At 40.0% G+C, this 18,846-nt stretch overlaps 1 protein-coding gene across 2 annotated transcripts in view; it reads right to left on the reverse strand.

The window, feature by feature from the left end:
- The window catches only part of igsf21a (immunoglobin superfamily, member 21a), a 190,915-nt gene that overhangs the window by 88,480 nt on the left and 83,589 nt on the right, over nucleotides 1-18,846 (reverse strand). For both annotated transcript variants that reach the window (XM_018725717.2, XM_018725716.2), the window contains exon 2: nucleotides 14,890-15,002. In XM_018725717.2, coding sequence (XP_018581233.1) covers nucleotides 14,890-15,002 — 113 coding nt within the window. The remainder of the gene's footprint in view (nucleotides 1-14,889; nucleotides 15,003-18,846) is intronic.

Consider the following 18,846-nt stretch of genomic DNA (forward strand, 5'->3'; position numbering starts at 1 on the left):
CAGGACTGGACACCAGTCCATCGCAAGGCACCCCAAGCGGGACTCAAACCCTAGACCTGCCAGAGAGCAGGTACAGGGCAAACCCGCTGTGCCACCACACCCCCCACTCAGCAGACGCTACTTCAGTTATTTTTATTCTTTTAAAATGTAATTATTTATTTATGTATTCACTTATTTTGTTTTTAATGCCACGTCCTAACGGGATAAGAATTATTTTTTCCACATGCTTTCTAGATGAATTACTTGGTCTTACTTCATTACGAAGTCTAGACTCAATCTATTATTTATTCATCTAGCTGATCCTTTCGGTCAAAGTAGCCTACGATTATTTACCCATTTATACAGCTGGGTAATTCTTACTGGAGCAATTCAGGGTAAGTACCTTGCTCAGGGGTACTAGAGGAGGAGCAGAAATTTGTACCCAGGACCTTCCCATTCCCAAAGCACCATGCAACCAGCTGTCTGTTTTGGTTCTGCCCTTTTTTTTTTTTTTACCTTAACAATTTTCTCAAAAAGCAACAGACACATTTGAAGCGGCACTCGGCCCACCTCCAGTCCCCAGCCAACATACCCACTCAAAATGAGAAACACACACTTTCACCTGGCAATGCAAATGTCAGATCCAACAGATAATCCCCTCATCACTTAGTAATGACTTTTTTTGTTAGATTGTACAGCGATAGCAAAAAGGATTTAGCAATCTGAGTAGGTTTTCCTTTAATATCAGTAGCTGTGGTACTGAAACTTGGATGTGAGCTGCTATAGTACAGCGCCAGCCGGGATGAATGAACACAGAATTTATGGAAAAACGTTATATTACATAAGCAACCTTTACCTTCTGGTGTTATTAAAGGTGCTTGCCCTGACAGTGCTTCATCTATTCATGTGTGTGACACAACTGGCAACACCGATGGCTCAGAGTCCCTTGGCTCAGGCTTTGGAACATGGGCACGAATCCAGTTTAGTCTCGGTAGAATTTTCATGTCGTTTGGGTGACACAGCAAGTAGTGCTGCAGTCTCACAGCATACCTGGATGGTGCAAGAGGATGTGGGTTCGATCCCTGCTCAGTCTGTGTGGAGTTTGCATGTTCTCCCTGTGTCTGTGTGGGCTTCCTCCAGGTGCTCTGGTTTCCTCCCACAGTCCAAAGACATGCTGTTCAGGTCCCCCATAGTGTGTGAATGACAGAGAGAGAGAGAGGGAGAGAGAGTGTGTGTGTGTGTGTGTTCCACTGATATATGGATGAGTGACCCAGAGTAAGTAGTGTATCTAGCAGTGTAAGTCACCTTGGTGAATAAGGTGTGTAAGCTGATAATACTACATAGAGCTCACTGGAAGTTGCTTTGGAGAAAAAGTGTCTGCTAAATAAATAAATGTAAATGTTTGCTTCTGGCACTCCAGCTTCCTCACAAAGTCTAAAGATAGACATGTGACACTGAATTATCTAAAGTGTTTGTAAGAGTGAGTGAGTAGGTGGGTGTATGTGAGTGCCCTATGATGGACTGGCATTCCATCCAGGGTGTATATACCCAGTGTCATGCTGTATGTGTCCAGAATAGTCTCTGAACCACCATAAGATCCCTTCAGAGGCTCAAGACCCTGCTCAACTGGATCAATAAACAACAACAAAAAGCAGTATTATGTGGTCCATAATATCAATGCCTGCATGCATACCATGCTGCACTTAGGGGGAAAAAAAATTATAAATGACGTGTCTAACTTCTGCAGTACCCCATCTCTCCGAGTAAGTGTGGTAAAAGCCAAAGCGTGCAACTAGCTATGAATAAACCCAAAAACATTTCACTGCTGGGACACTACACAGATATTTTAATGCTCCAAGTTCAGCGCAGATGTTGCAAGGCATGATGGGAAATTACGGAGCATTACGGCACTGAAAGGCTTTTAGAAAACCGCAAGAAAGGTTTTATTCATGAGTTTCTACTTTACTCATTCCTTTTTGTCACATGACTAAATCCGCTAGCAAGATTAGGCTTCATTAGACAGGTGTAACACGCAGGGTACAACTGATCTTGTGCAGATTAGGGCTGAAAGTGGCTTTAGACGGTCAAATATCAGAGGACAATGACTCTATTACAATTGTAATGGACCATCATTGCACCCGAGTCTATTGTGCTAATGCTTAATAGCGTATAAATATCCAAGCGTATGAAACAATTACCCGGATCACAAATTTGCCAGATTCTTTGCTGTTTTTGTGCCTCTGCTGGGCCGCTTGGCACATTTATTGAACACCAAACAAAGTCTTGTGCACACGCAAACACACACGCCCACACAGACACACGAAAAGAAAATGCCAATGACAATTTCACCCCAAATTTCTGAATATTGTACTGGTGGCAAGAGGACTTTCATTGTGCAACCATTTCAATGGAAAGCTTTATTCATCATGAAAGCCCTTTAGTGACAGATCAATCAATACCTTCATTTCCCTCATTTTAATGTTATTTGATTCGATAGCCAAATAATATCTGGGCACGGATATGCATTGGTCCTCTACAAAGATGCCCTTCAGTTCGCTGCCATCAATACAAATGTCTTTGATTGTTTGCCTTTCATAAAGGTTCTTAGGAATTTTCAATTTATAGACATTTTCAGCAACATGTTAATTAACACCGCTGTGTCTGATGTGGACAAGTAAATGGTAGCATTAATACCTACCAAACCAACTGGCTGCCTTTCAGTCAATGGGAGGAAGAACACATAAGTAGACAGATAAATACATATATACTGTAGGTGGATCGATACAGATGGAAACACATAGCACGTATGTACACACAGATAAATGCCAAACCCAGAAAACAAGGTTCCGAATCACCGTAAAATTGCCATTCAAAAAACTCCAACATTTTTGGTATTTTGAATCCAACCACAAAGGGGTAAATTATTGCTGTAACTGGCCATGCTGTTTCTTTCAGAAACATTCAAACAACCAAATTCATCAGCGAAATGGCGAAGATCCTCGTGCCATCTCTCTGAATCCTTTTGTAATCGAGAGTTTCTTTCACCAAACAGTTGAGGCTTTTCCAGACATCTGCCACACTCGCCTATCGAAGCCTTAACACTCAATTTTTCAGGCTCATCCACCCTAATTTTTGATTCTTTCTGCATTTCAAAGCTGATAAAAGTACACATGCATTTGAATGGATGTATCTTTCAGGTGAATTTAATGACATAAAATTCTCATTATTATTATTATTATTATTATTATTATTATTACTACTCCTACTAGAACTACTATGCACACAAAATTTTTCCAAAATCCTTCAGAAGCAGAGCCCTGGTGTAGTGGATGTCATGGTTTTTGTGTCAACTAATCAGCTGCCAAAGGAACATCTAGGAAGTTTGCTGTTACCTTAAGCAAAGTTGCACTGCCTTGTTTCATTTTTTTTTTTTTTACCAGTAATGATAATATGTATCTCTGTAGGGTTTTTTTTTTTTTTTTTCCTTTTCTGTTTATGTGGCACTCCCAAATTTAACCCTGGTCATTCTACAGATACAGTGTTTTGCTCTCTTACACTATAATGTACTTACATTTATATTTATTCATTTAGCAGATGCTTTTCTCCGAAGCGACGTACATCTCAGCAAAAATACAATTTGTGTATTACATTAAGAGAAAGAGATGTGGCTGTAGACATGTGAATCTTAAGTAAACCTAGTTTGTTACTTTCCACTTGATGCACTGATGTTCAATCTAGTAGGTGCATAAAACTCAGGATAGATGAATCCTGATCACCTTCCTACAATTTCATTTATTAATTAATTAATTATTTATTTTATTTTTTTATTTTTTTTTAAAAAAGGGACACAAACATTTACATGCAATACAGGAGTAGCAGCTGTGTAAAGGCTTATCTGGGAATGATCATGAACTTGCGGTGTATGAACATTTACACCATACATAAGCTGGGGAGATCTTGGGCGAAATGGGTCCGGAATAGGTGAGTTTCAAAATGAACAAGCCTGCAGTAAACCTTTGAATGTGAGAATAGGTGTTTGTGTTTGATTTATCCAAAGAAAGCGATAAACTGGACTGAAAACAAAGATCACACGATGGTACTTGGGACTCGACCCAGTAGATTGCGCCGAGAACACCCCGGAGGATTGCGCTGTGCACACAGTGGAAGTGCTCTGCACACACCAAGAACCCAGTTTCCAAGGTAACACTGTCTGGGCTTTTTCTGTGCTATTTTTGTTTTTGTCAAATCTAAATGAAAGCCTCAGTCCTTCCAGTCAGGAACCATACCCACCCTACAGAAAGAAAACTTTTGGTCTGTGCAGTGCATCTCTAGAGCACATGACCCACAGTGTGAACTTCCTGCATTACACTGTTGAGAGCCACTCCATTTGCATACCCCCTTAGTGGATACACGAGAGACACCGCAGATTTGGACCCGGCACTCGGCTCACATGGATCGTTGGACCATTGCAAGCATTTTGGTCATGGGTGAAAGCAGAACTATAATAGGAGCCCCACAAAGCACTGGATAAAGCTGTTCTGTACCTGTTTTACACAGCAGGAAGGTGAAATCCAGCTCCCTACTCACACTTAACCATCACTTTACTTTAATATTAAGAGGAGTTTTCTTACAGTAGAAATCCATCCTACATGAAATGTGGAGAATATTTAAGATTCTTTTAGAGCAGCGTTGTGTGAGTTTTAATAAATTGCAACAATGCATGACTTTGGGGCAATTTTCCATGATTCTGGGGACAGCTGGTAGGGTGGTAGTTAGAGGCTGCTTTTGGACCTAAAGGATGCAAGTTTAATTCCTGCTGTCAGCTGTAGTACCCTTGAGCAAGGTACTTACCCTGAATTGTTCTAGTAAAAATTACCCAGCTGTGTAAATAGGTAAATAATTGTAAGCTGCATCAGAGAAAAGTGTCAGGAAAATATATATATAATGCTCGTTACGTTCAGTGGTGATGCAGTAATGCTGTTGTCTCGCAGCACCTGGATGGTGTGAAAAAACATGGGTTAGTGTTTGTGCGGCTTTCCTCCCACAGTCCAAAGATGTGTTTCAAGTGAACTGGTGACACTGAAATACCCATAATGTTTGTGTGTGTGAGATACAATATGTTGCTTTACTGTATAAATGTGTGAACAATTTTAGGGAGATTATTGTAGGGTAACTAGCACTGTAAATCACCTTGAGTAAAAAGATTAAACTACCTAAACTAGTAAAAACTGCTTGGAAGAAAAGTGTCAGCTGAAATAATAAATGTAAACATAAATACCTTTGTTTAGCATTTACATACATACAAAGAAGAGACATGAAATCCATGTTCACCTTTAAGTGTTTCCAGTGAAAAAGACTGGAAGATGAACTTTGATACACTTGAATATTTCATGACCTTGTCTCTGAAAATCACTTGTTGAAACGCTGTTTAAAACGCGTCAAATCAAGCACGTCTGCTGAAATACTGTTTAAAATATGTGAAATATAAGTCGCGTATGCCTGAAGGGTACGCCTAGGGGAGTGTTCCAGTCATATTACTGTTTGTCATAATTTTAGAGCACAACTCTGCATTTAGTATGTGCTCAAATCAGGGCAACAACTAACTAAATGAGAGTAGTGGCAAAAAAGAAAGTGAAACATAAGGTTATTACAAAAACATCACACTATTCAGCAGTTCGGTTTTATTTACACTAATTATTTAAAAGATTTTTATAACGTGTTGAAATAGTTTAGAAGGATCAGAACATGTATTCTGATTGGCAGCCAGGATGTTGATGGGAAGGGGAAGCTCTTTCTAGACTGTGCACCTTATAACTCCTCTATAGCTCTTGCCACCACAATGGCAAGGCTGGCTGTCAAAAGTAGGGTTCCTGATGGGTTATGATATGAGCTTCTGACACAAAGCTGGATCCATCCCATCCGGCCACCAAATTACTACTGCAGCAGCTGGACTTTGCTCTGAACGCTAAGTCTGCTTACAGACCCGAAAATCCACCTCACATCCCGACCCTGCGATCTGTTTCTGTTTGTGGTGGAAAAGGTCCTGCCCATATTACCGGAGTCCATGGAAGATCACGGTATGACCGCAGTAAATCAGAGGCTTTTCAAAGGAAGCCTGCTAATAAATTCTTCCTAAATGGCCAGTCTCTTACAGTCTTTAAATCCTCAATGTTATGCTCCCCAGACTCCAAGACTAGGCTCTGCGGAAGGAGAAGAAAAAGGACAAAGTAAAAAGATTGAATTCTCTAAATCCCTTAGAAAATGATCCCTGACAACGGCAAAACACTGGGAGGAAACATGCTGAAAAGTGCGATATTGCTTAAAAACAACCCAGCATGTCAAAACTATTAAAAGTTTATTTTGATACCGCAATACTGAAGCATTAATCTCTAAAGCTTCTTTCCTAGCTAATGTACTTGTCAAAAAGAAGAGGATTCCAGCTGTTCTTTTTTTTTCCCCTTTCCTTTCATGTTCTTCCCATCACGAGGGAGCGAACATAAGTACAACCAAACTGTCGAAACCTTGAGCACTGCTCTTTCACACACACTGAGCTGTTCATAACTGATACAATCACTCTGATTCCAACATTCTTTCACAAATCAGCCAGTACTGACATCACTTTCTTAGGGAACCTCATCGCCTACGTACTAATTATAACAACCTGTACAGTTTTTACTATACAACCAAGACAATAATTCATTGTAATCACCTACAAAGCATTTATTCATATAGTCAGCTTTTTTAATAGAAATCAGATCACAATATGTGTAAGCTAAGCCACTCAGAATGCTTTACCCAGCTGGCTTATTTTTAATGTTTTAATTCACGGTAAGTGCCTTGCTGAAGGGTACTACAGCAAAAACGAGGACTCCAACCTAAGTCCCTGGAGACAGCAGCCGTAAACCATAACTTTTCCTGCGCTCCAACGTAATAAGAAATAGGCAATTGATGGCCAGCTTTCACAAACAGAGATCTCCTGTACGAAAAGCCTGTACGAATCTCCCTGTGGCATCTCTTTAGTTGCCATTAAAAACTGTTATGGTGAGGCTAATAAGTTATTTCTCAAAATGCTTTTCAAAAATGGGTATGGGGTTATATCTCAATAGCCACGGTTTTTTGTTTTGACCAGAAGTAAAACAGCTGATTCAGTGCAGTTTCTTGAATGAAGAAAATACAACTGTCTTTCCAATCTGTTAGGGAATAAAAGCTTGAAAATGTATAGTCTACAATGACAGAAAGAAGACTAGGTGCTGCCCGATATCTGAAAAGGAAATGAATGATCTTAGCATTTATTTAGAGACTCCCTTTAGAGTCCCTGAGAAAAGTCAACAATGAACTCATTTGTAATTTTGTCTGTTACATATTAACCAATTATGAATCCCAGATGTCAGTCATCTGAATGGAAGGGATGGAAATTAATAAACTGCTGTGTGGATTTCGAAAACTGAATGTAAACACAATTCCGCAATGCTGCATAGAGCAGCAGCCTAAGAAGCTATTGCTGGCACCTATTTTTTCATTCAAAAATATCAAGAAAAATTGCCTGGGATGAGCTCCAGCATATATACCTTACTGAGAACAATAGGAAATGTTTTTCGATTGAAATAGAAACTTTGGCACAATATTCTAAGTACCAGGACAGATGCTGCAGCAGCAGGGATAGCATTCATTGGCATTAAACACACGTCTGATTAATGTCAAACAATCAGAAGAACAGCTGGCAGCTGTGAGCTACTATTTCAGTACAATAATACTTGATTGACAGTTATCTCCAATCCTAGTCTTGTATATGTCAAAAGGTGTTGATGTATGCTATAATAATATATCTGGTGATGTTTTAGTTTGAAATGTTTTGAGCATGGGAGGAAGTGGTGGTGCAGTGGGTTTGGCCAGGGCCTCCTCTGTGGTGGGTCTGGGGTTTGAGTCCTGCTTGGGGTGCCTTGCAGTGGACTGGCATCCTACCCGGGGTGTGTCCCCTTGCGCCCTGTATTAGGCTCTGGTTTGCCGAGACCCTGCTCGGGACTAGTGGTCGTAGATAGTGTGTGTGTGTATCGAGTGTCACAGTTTGACATTGAAAACACAGTAGAGCAAAGGCCTGACTGTGCAAGATCACAGTATTTAAGCAAAGGACTATTCTGAAAACTTCACCAACATATAACTCAATTTAATATGAGGCAGGTGGTAGAGTGCTTCGAGTTGCTCCCCTTGGATGGTTGTAGGTTAAAATCCCACCTTGAGTTGTCATAGTTTGAGTAAAGTACTAACCCTAAAATTCCTTTAGTAAAATCACCCACCTGTTTACAAGGGTAAATAATTTTAGGTAGCTTAACATTTTAAGTCTCTTCGGTGAAGTGTTAGCTAAAAGTAATATTGAATATCCATACCCAAACACAAAGGAAAAAAAATGTAAAAGTTATTTGCAATTGTGTTGCATGCAAATCATTTATTCAGTAATTATTACTCAATTACAAATGTATCAGTGGAAAAGGATAATTACAGCCCTGCTTGGTTTTATAATAAACAAAATTTAACAGTTCAAAGATAATTGCATTAAGCGGACTATGCCTCACACATTAAGCAATTATTTAAGACCAGACATCCAAAGGCAGAAAGCTGCCAACTATATAAAGCATTTTTGTCATCTTGTGCAATAAATGTTTTCTTTTTATCACACTGCAGGCAATAATACTAATTGAGCATTAATAAAGGAATTAAATATCTCCACCAATTACTATGGTATTGGCACACCATACAAGAGTAAATTGGATCTAATAATTATGGATTCTAATTACAAATAGGTACTAGCTAATTAACTGAACTTTTTAAAAACCAAAGTATGTTTAACAGAAACAAAAATAATTAAAAAAAGAAATAACTGACATACAGTTATTAAAGCAGTGTACTTATGGTAAACGAAGTAGGAAATGCAATAACGATTGTGGGTTAGGCTCACTTTTAGGTTACGTGTAGAAGATCGAACATTTAAACATTTTTACTGGTTCCTGTCCTAGGAGGGACACCTGTATCACTGAGAAAGGTCCTCTGCTATAGCACTCCTACTGTGCAGGCACTTGTCACTTGAAAAAGCCTCATGTCAGAAGGATGGCACAGCAGGCAAAAATCAACAATATTTATTCAGTTCCTCTAGATAAATAGGGTTAAACTCAGTACTGAGAAATAATCACTGCAAGATACTGTAGCATCAAGATACTGTAATAGAAATATCATAGGGGCAGAGGAAAAGAACCAGGGAGTAAAGACAAATCAAGGTCATGTGGAAGCAAAAGATGTGTTCAACCAGGTTTGACAATACAACCCTTTATGAAGAGCAATACACCACTCTGGGCTACAGTTTCTTGTCCGGAGTGACGCAAGGGAGCATTTATATATAGAAAAGGCTGATTTCAGGCAGTTACCAGTGAGTTGTCTCATGTCATCTAGGGTCGTATGATGTAAAGCTGAGTAAAAGCCCAAAGCAATAAGTGGAAATATGTAAAATGATTAATTACATGGGAGTTACGATAACCATATTTCACAAAAGCTGGCTGTACCCTAGCGTGGCACAGTGTACTGGCCTGATAGGGACAGCATCGGTTTACCTATTTGCATCCTATTTCCATCCCCTGGAGTGATGAAAATAGTCAGATTTCGGGTGACAGAGATTGTCGCTTCGGAACCATTCAAGAAGCCAAAAAATGCATATTAAGTGCAAGAAATCTTTTGACTATTCTATGATAAGCCTTTTTCTAACTGAAGGGCACAAAAAGCAGTGATTGTAACTTTTTTTCCCAAAATGAGTTTTGATTCAATATAATTTCATGCAATCAAAGGTTGCAAAATGTTCTAATTTTACGTTTGTGTTCACCTTTACTTTACGAGTAACGTGTTAAATCGGAAATGATTGCAATCAAACTATTGTTGTTAAAGGATCAATAGGTAACCAAGACAAACACATAAACACAAGGAAAAAAAAAAACCTGGAAATGCAAACTTATTCAGTAATGTAAATGAAGGGATCGCGGAATGAGGGCATGGCCTTCCACTGATCAGTTTTAATTCCTGGAAGCTCACGGCAACGCCTACCTCTCTGGTACCATACTCCATTAAAGGCAACTAAATTAGTCTTACATAAGGAGGTTAAACAAAGAGCTTTAAAGAGGATAAAGGGCCTCTTTCAGCATTCACTTTAAACAGTACATCCATACAACCTGTTTCAACCATTACAACATTTACTTTTTTCACTTGGTCCAATTGGCAACTATGTATTTTCTTAACAGCCATTCAGCAATGTGTGCTCACCTGTACCCAACTGGAAAAGAAGGACATGCATGTAATATTTAACCTTAGAAGAGGAAAGTGCATAGTCACAATCTGCCAAGAACTTATTCTGAAACCCCGATCTACGTTAAGTGTTGTCAGGGAGTATGGCACAAGAAAAGGATCTTAACCAGACAACTCAAAAGATGGTCCAGCTGCAATGCTCCCGCAAAGACGGGAATTGGTTTCGGAGCTCGAAAAGGATGCTGATAGAGCAGCATGGCTGACCTGGAAAAGTAACAATTCATCATTCATACAGAGTCATTCACAGCTGCCAGTGAGGCAGAGGTGTGGAAACCAGAAGCAGGAGCGGGGTGGGATATGTCTTCACTAACGTGACATAAGCAGAAGAGGCACAGGGTGTAGTGAATGCGTGTGCAGCTCACTGATGGGATCTTCACGGACCCTCTCCAGATTCAGGCCTTTAACGTCCCTCACACTCGCTATTCAAATTGCTTGTGTCAGTTTCAAAGTGAGAAGAAGGATTTGTGCTCCCGTTTTTATCCAACCAATGTCATCTTCATCTCTAGTGCTGATGGCATTCAAATAGGACCACGCATTTAATGATATCTGTCATTTCTTATGAGTGAAAATAAAAAGATAATCAAACAATATATAAATATCACCGAGAAACCTAATTTGAGTAATTTATGCTGAAATTCTGCAAGAACTTGTGAACCATCTGACAAAGGATGGGAGGACAAAAATGAAAAAAGCTAAAGTCGATCTGGTCTCCCGGAAACATATAAGACATATTTTAACAGGTTTTAAATGCATTCAGAGGATATTACATAGCATCCACCTCAATTTTTTCCTCCATGACATTTTGCATTAACTTGAGCACTGAAGACCTACATTTTGGAACAGATACTTCCCATGCGTTGTATGCCAAACAGACTATCATTTCAACTCTGTGAGTCAATTTCAAATAAAAGCCCCCCCACACAAACAGACAAAAAGAAAACTAAAGAAAATTCTATTTCCACTGTTTACTCTATAAATCGTACTCTGCCATAGGGTTTAGTGATCAACCAGAATGTTTTCCCAACATTTAAAACCGAAAATAAATGCTTATTATTACAATATCGTGACTCCAGTAAATGATGTGAGGATTTTATTATGGCAGTATGACAGGCTTTCAATAGCAATCTACATTATTTTCAGCGGTTATGACTCGGCCAGGAACACACGCATGCAATGGAGGTCATCACGCTTGGGTGTGCCTTACAGAATCATCAGACTGAATCCATCATGATAGCGGCATCTCTGCAAATGAGCAACTGGAGCGCGAGATCTTTAATTCACACAACTTCTGTCTCACACACATGGCTTTCATATAGTTGCTGTAATTCCCTAGGTGAGTATCAACCTCTACTGTGTCTGAGCGAAGAGAGAAGGGAAAAAAAAGTTGACAGTTTAGTCAAATAAAACGATTGAAGAAATGTTGGCACCAGACCATGGTAAATTGATTTATAATGTATCAGTAACCGCCGTGAGCAGTATTCAGCAGGGACTTAGGGCTGTTGCCTGTTAACACGTCTGTTTTTCCTTGGAAACTGGTTCTTGACGACAGGCCGGGGTACTCAAGGGTTATTCCTTAAAACGTAAGCCATTTGCCATGAGAACTGTTAATGTACTTTACTGGGAAACAGACTGCTGGGTTTCCTTTGCTTCCTACTTTAGATTCAAGACCTTTCACTTCCTATCTATTATTCCTGGTTGTAAAAATCGTTACTCTTTTCCCTTCTCTCATCCCTTTGTTTCTCTTCTTTAAAAATATAATCCATACATTTAAAAATTCAAGAGCAAGACTTTCTATTTGATTGTCTACTCTTCCTCTAATCCCCATTTTCATTTCCTCACAGAATAATTATTATTTAGTGACTTGTTTCACTAGGAGGCAAATTACATGAAAATGACAAGTGCAAAACAAAGACAAAATTCTTACTAAAGCTAATTTTAAAACAGGAAATTCAGTAAAGAACACATATTGATGAACTCTTCATATTTTTATAGTTTTAAATCTATGGCAACTTATCCTTTGAACAGAGGTAACAAATGGGGAGCAAAGCAACATATATGTTCTATTAATATAGGAAAAAAAGGTGACTATTTGAAAAGATAATGAATTTTATCACAAAAGGATATTTGTATGTTGCCAGCCAGAGACTGAGAAAGGACACTTGCCATTCAACATTGCCCAGTGCAATGGAGAGTTCAGAACCTTGGACAGCAACAGTCTGGCAGGTAGTGGTGGGGAGCCAAGCACAAGAAGCGCCTGAACAAATCTTGCTGGGTGCGTGTATGAGTTTGGAAACATTTACTCGTAAACCAGAAGAACCACCTGACCAGTTGGCCAAGGACTTCTGGTTCTGGCTCTGCAGCAAATAGATGCTGGTTTTGTAAAGTGTCCCTTTAAAAGTTCAAGTTTTTTTTTTTTTTTTTTTTAATGAAACATTATGAGTGTCACATGGAACCAAGGATGCTGGGTTGCTGGACCCAAGTGCAGGATCATTTGTCAGGAACCAAAGAGTCAGGCGAGTTCTTGTTGTCGGGGATGGGCGGACTGAGTGAGAGTGAGAATCCATGAACGTGGTCAGGGGACGATGCGAAGGGTCGAAAGCCGGAGAATGGAAACATGAAGTAAGGGATGAGGAAAAGCAGGACATAGCGCAGAGGGACGGCAGGCAGTCTCAGCAAGATTCCGCAAGGGAACGGGAGCAGAGGAGGGTCTTTTAAGGGTGCGTGTACTGATTGGTGTCCGGTGATTGATCGGTGTCAGGTGCTGCTGATGGTGATGCTGGCGTGGACATGACAGTGAGGGGGAACGGTGGTGCGGCAGGTTTGGCTGGGTCCTGCTCTCTGGTTAGTCTGGGGTTCAAGTCCCACTTGGGGTGCCTTGTGACAGACTGGCATTCCATCCTGGGTGTGTCCCCTCCACCTCCAGCCTTGCGCCCTGTGTTGCCGGGTTAGGCTCCGGCTAACCACGACCCTGCTCAGGACAAGTGGCTTCAGCCAGTGTGTGTATTTACTGAAACATTTTAAAAAATTCTGTGACAAATGCTCCAATAATCTCTTCTGTTTTGGTCCTGGCAGCACCTAACCAGTTTTCAAAATTACATTATGCATATAGCTCAAGCTATACATAAAATTGGCCTTTATCAATGTTGTCCCTTTTTAAAGGTTAAGATTTATACAAACAAGTCTAGGTCACAGCAAATAGTTAAAACAGGTTATAACCGGTGCAAATACACCTTTCCTTTGCATGTCATGTCTCTTCATCCTAACCTGCATCCTTAGTCTCATGGATGTTTTATATCTTCGCACAACTCCTTCCTGACTGCTTATTTCACTTTCCTCAGGATGCAATAAGGAATATCCACCTTTTAGAGTGCAGCTTTATTTCCAGTGAAGAGTTGCTAAAGCAACTGTTACATCAAATGTCCTTCAAAATGTTTCAGATGTGCCTGGTTACCATACAAATACAAAGCGATGGTGTTGCCACCACTGAAAAAAATAATGGAGCACAGTGCAGACTTTTCTAAAGAGCAGATTTCCACATGTGACTCCAAGAGTGCTTACATGTCAAGTCTTCCGAATATATTTCTTGGAAAAGCGAGCACGCCTTATTTTTTATTCGGTTAATTATACAATTTTCGACATTTCTGTGGTTTTGATTTATTGCGGATTTCATCTCCATACCCATAGATAACACAGGAATGTTGGATACAAAGACAGCTTTTATTACAGAATGTAGAAATATGTTGAAAATTTGTGTCTGAGATAAAAAAGGGAATTTAGAGATTTATGAGAGCCCAGCTGTGAGCAGGTTGAGCAATTCAGTGACCAGCCGAAAGCAATTCCCTGTCGGGATCCATTACAGACTCATGTTGTTTCTTCTCTATTTCTCGATCAGTTCAGCATCTAGCTGTACCAGGAAAAGTTTTATAAAATTTGAGATATATTGTAAAACATTCAATGAGATGTGTCCTATAGACACCGATAGCATCCAGTTGAACTCAAACAAATACGAAGAGGTCAATGGTAATTTCGGATAGAGAAGCACGTCCCAAACGGCCATGACAAATGCAAATCATGTCGGACGCTGTAGAAACGCCATTGGTGTTGTTTCCTTAAGCTTACAGCAATATTTCAATGAGATCTCCCAATCCATAAGGATATTTTCCAAGTGGTGTTTTGCAACACGTGTTTTTGGAGGACAATCCAGTTTTTGTATTAATTTCATCATAAGGCTCTGGCTGATACCTTCTAACAGATTTTCATGATCTCTAAAATTATTTTACAATGTGTCTGTTATTTATTTAGTATTTATCCAGACTGGTACTAATACTAATAAAGTGCTGATCGAGATATAGTGAATTTGTTTGCATCAATAAAGCTGTGTTTAGACGTTGTGTCTAGGTGGTTCCGTTCACAAGCATCTTATAAACTCGAAGGGATCACAGAAAAAAAATGTTTAAAAAGTGTTTAAGTAAAGGTAATTGTGACTTTTTTCAGAAAACACAGACGTAAGATTTTGGGGTTAAATATGCAGAATGGGTCATTGAACCACGATCGGGAACAGCTGCTCACCCGAAACCAGACGATTTCTCGCAGCCGGCCGTCAGTCTTGAAGTTGCACTTGAGTGTTGCTGTCTCTCCCACAACCACAGGGGGGTGCTGCTCAATGGTCACTGTCAAATAACCTGTTAAAAGACGGAAAAAAACGGAGGGAAATTGTATGATCACGTTTTGGATTGGGGAAAATGCTAAATATTTAGTGTTGATTTCCAAAAAGCATGTAATACGCTCATTTCTGCCAGTTTGTCAGTTATTGACACACAATGGCCTTTTGCTGCTCTAATAACAACTCATGTGAAATGAATACATGAAGATAAGCCTTTCACTGAGCATTGAATAAAATGAGAGCTTCTCACTGGTGCTCGGGGGGTCCAGGGTGCTGTGGGATGTGTTACATAATATATGTGACAATACAGCAGTGCGCACCCCATTGTCGATTATCTGCAATCTATTGCACAGTGTGGTCTCTACTTGTCGGCCGTTTCGGCGCTTATTGTACCTCCGTTGGATTCAGAAACAAACATCACATTGAGTAGTTAAAATGCCAAAACAGATGTTCAATTAACACTACACAATAACTTCAATATTTCAGCCGAGGCTTTTTACACATCAACAAAAAAGCCATTAGCGCTGGCTGCTACCCGTTGTTTGTTAGAGGAGGAAATTGCGTGTCATGGATACGCCTAACGGATCATCACGAACTTCGCTTTTCAACAGTTTGACGACGGGCCCCCGGAGGGAACGTAAACACGCTGGCCAGATTTACCCTCTCCGTCCAAGAACCTGCTTCAGTGGTTCTGAAGGTCATAAAATCTTAGACCCAGGGCAGGGCTTTGCAAATTTAATCATGTTTATATGAGCCTCCAGATGCACTTTAATATTTTTACAGCATTTAAAGGTAAGTTTTTCACTCGTCGTTATCATCATAATATTGAGAAATGTAGAAATTTTCAAGATACAATCCACATAACTTTCTCACCACATTGAAAAAACTGATTTTTTCTAATTTGTAACAGGATACCTGATGGTTTATTATTATTAACGTGTGCTAATTGAACAAGGCAAGGGGGACGGAGGACAGGGAGGACAAGTGAATTTCAAAGTTTATACCACCACTTTTCAGATACATATCCAATAAAAGAGAACAGTGTGTTTATTGTAAGGTTTGAAAACCTTTATATTCCATAATATATAGCATATGTGACATATGCACAAAATACAGTATATACAAAACCATATATACCATATACTACATATACAATGGAGGAGTGCAGCAGGTTTGGCTGGGGCCTGCTATGTGGTGGGTCTGGGGTTCGAGTCCTGTTTGGGGTGCCCTGTGGCGGACTGGCATCCCGTTCTGAGTGTGCCCCTTCCCCCTCCAGCCTTGCGCCCTGTGTTGCCAGGTTAGGCTCCGGTTCACCGCGGGACAAGCGGTTTCATATGGTGTATATATAGAAGGTATAGAAAATCTTATATTAGACACACACGCACACATACACTGGTCACAAGTGCCAGATGTCACACAACACAAGCTCTCTTTTCCTGCTAAGGACTGGCCATTTTAAAAAAAAATGGCTTCTACTCCTCTGTCTGGTCCAATCTGGTCTTCATTCAGATCTCTTTCAATGGTCTCCACAGTGAGCTGAGCACCATCCCTTGGTGTCTAATTCCAAGCTTGATTTTTTCTTCAGAAGTTAAGTATTTAGCATGCCCACTGTTGTTCCATCCTATAATTCAGGCCAATACATTAATCTCTTTCGACACCATAAGGAACTAGAGAAATTAGGTCTGGGAGTTCAACATTAATTCAACTACTTTTCCTTAAATAAATTTAAAAGGGAGACTTACAGCAGTCTAGGAGCTACATGTATTATTCAGTGTTTAAAATAAATATGAATTATAATGCGGCCTACATCAAACATCAATATCCTTTGATTTCTGAATGGATGTTGAACATGATTAATTCAATTTGGTCGGTACAAGTCAAGGCCCTGACGCCTGAGAGGAAGAATAACTAAAATAAAACGTGGATGTTCTGAATCTGCAAACGATCAGGAGGCAGAAAATTCGGATGTCAAAGCATTTCAACATTATTTTTTATTATTCCTACATCTTAATTAAAAAAAATCCAGAACACTGTTTGGAATATTCAGTCTTGAATCAGATTTAGAAAGAAATGGTTCATTATGCTCTATTATTCAGTATGTTTGAAAAGTTGGCCTATTAATGTTATTATGCTATTCTACCCAAAATTTCACCATCCATCCAATTTTCAAATCCAGTTCTTCTGAGGAGTGTTGCAGTGAGTCGGAGCCTATCCCGGAATCACTGGGGGCACGTCTTGGGGGGGTTCACCCCGGACAGGACAAAATGTAATTGTGAAAAGTCCCCAAAATGTCCATCATTAATCTAAGGTCATAAGAAGAAATACTTTCCTCTTACTAGATATTGATAAATTAATTAATTTATTAATTTTGCTTAAATCAATCAACTCAACATAACAAAAATATTAAAATATGATATCTAGGGTAAGAATTTTTTTTTTTTTTCTGGGAAAAGGAGTATTTTACATTTTAGCACAACACATTAGATGTGAGGGGGATGTGATAGTGCAGCAGGTTTGGCCTGGGCCTGCTGTCTGGTGGGTCCTGCTTGGGGGGTCTGGCGATGGACTGATGTCCTGCCCTGGGTGTGTCACCTCCTCCCCAAGCCCTGCACCCCATGTTGCTGGGTTAGGCTCTGGTATGCTGTGACCCCACTCGGGATAAGGATTGTAGACATTGTGTGTGTGTGTGTGTGTGTGTAAGACATTAGAGATGTTCCATTTTTCAGTTCTATACTGTCACTTTCTCAGCAGCGGCACTGAAGAGTCCATCCAGCAGGTCTGCCAAGTACATCCATTTAATTTTTCTCAGATTAACGCCAACATTCCTCATTTCAGGAAACTTCTTTCAATGGCTCTAAGCCTGATGCTTTCTAACGCCATCTTACTGAGTTAATGCAATAATTATTGAACTTGGTGAAATCCGCAGTACCGAAAATGAATGAATGAATGAATGAATGAATGAATGAATGAATGAATGCAACAACTGTGGCAAGGAACGAGAGCTGTGAACTCTTATGAAGTGCTAACGCCAATGATGAATGCCCTCTCTCCTGTCAAAAATGTGCAGCATTCACACCAAAAAAGGTGTTTCCATCTCAATCTCACTTGAAAAACTGATGCTTTAATGGGTTAGTATTTACTGCCGGTGAGGCGAAACCGGCATCGGCTTTTCATTACTTAGCAAACCGAATTATAACGTGAACCTCAGTGTGGGTCCAAGAGTTAATTTCCTCCAGCGGTGCTTGTCGGGATGGTATCAGGACAGCTGCAAAGCGCTGTCGGCCAGGCCCAGCCATCCAGGCTGAATAGCACGATCAAAGAAATAACATAAATACACTTTCATGTCACAAAGTTAGAGCAATGCTGTTGTTTGGCCCACAGCACAGGTGCTGTTTGAACGGCAATTGGAATAAACCTACGTGCTTAAAAATTCGGATTTCTGGCAAATAAAAGTGTTAATTATAGTAGCGCGGGGGTTAGAGCCGCTGCCTTGCCCTGAAATCCCCGCCCCCCGTGAGCAATGCAATTACCCCAGCTGTATAAATGGGCAAATCGCGGTAAGCAGCTTAGTATCCAAACCTAACATTGTAAGTCACTTTGGTCAAAGACATCGGATAAATGCACAAATAATAATAAAAGCAGCCGTCATAGTTAAATTAGAGCCGGGAAGGAAAATTTCAGTTCATTAGTTCATAAGAGGCAAAGGCTGCGACGGTTGTCATTTAATTTCAGTACTTTAATGCCTTTATTGCCTTAATTATTCGAGAAAAAGCCATCTCGTGCGGTGCGCCATATGCAAATCTGGTGCTAATTGACAGGTAACTTAAAAACCTTCAGGACCGCAGGCCCTCAGGAGCCCCCGA

This window comes from Scleropages formosus, chromosome 22 (assembly GCF_900964775.1).
Source record: "Scleropages formosus chromosome 22, fSclFor1.1, whole genome shotgun sequence".
Taxonomy (NCBI): domain Eukaryota; kingdom Metazoa; phylum Chordata; class Actinopteri; order Osteoglossiformes; family Osteoglossidae; genus Scleropages; species Scleropages formosus.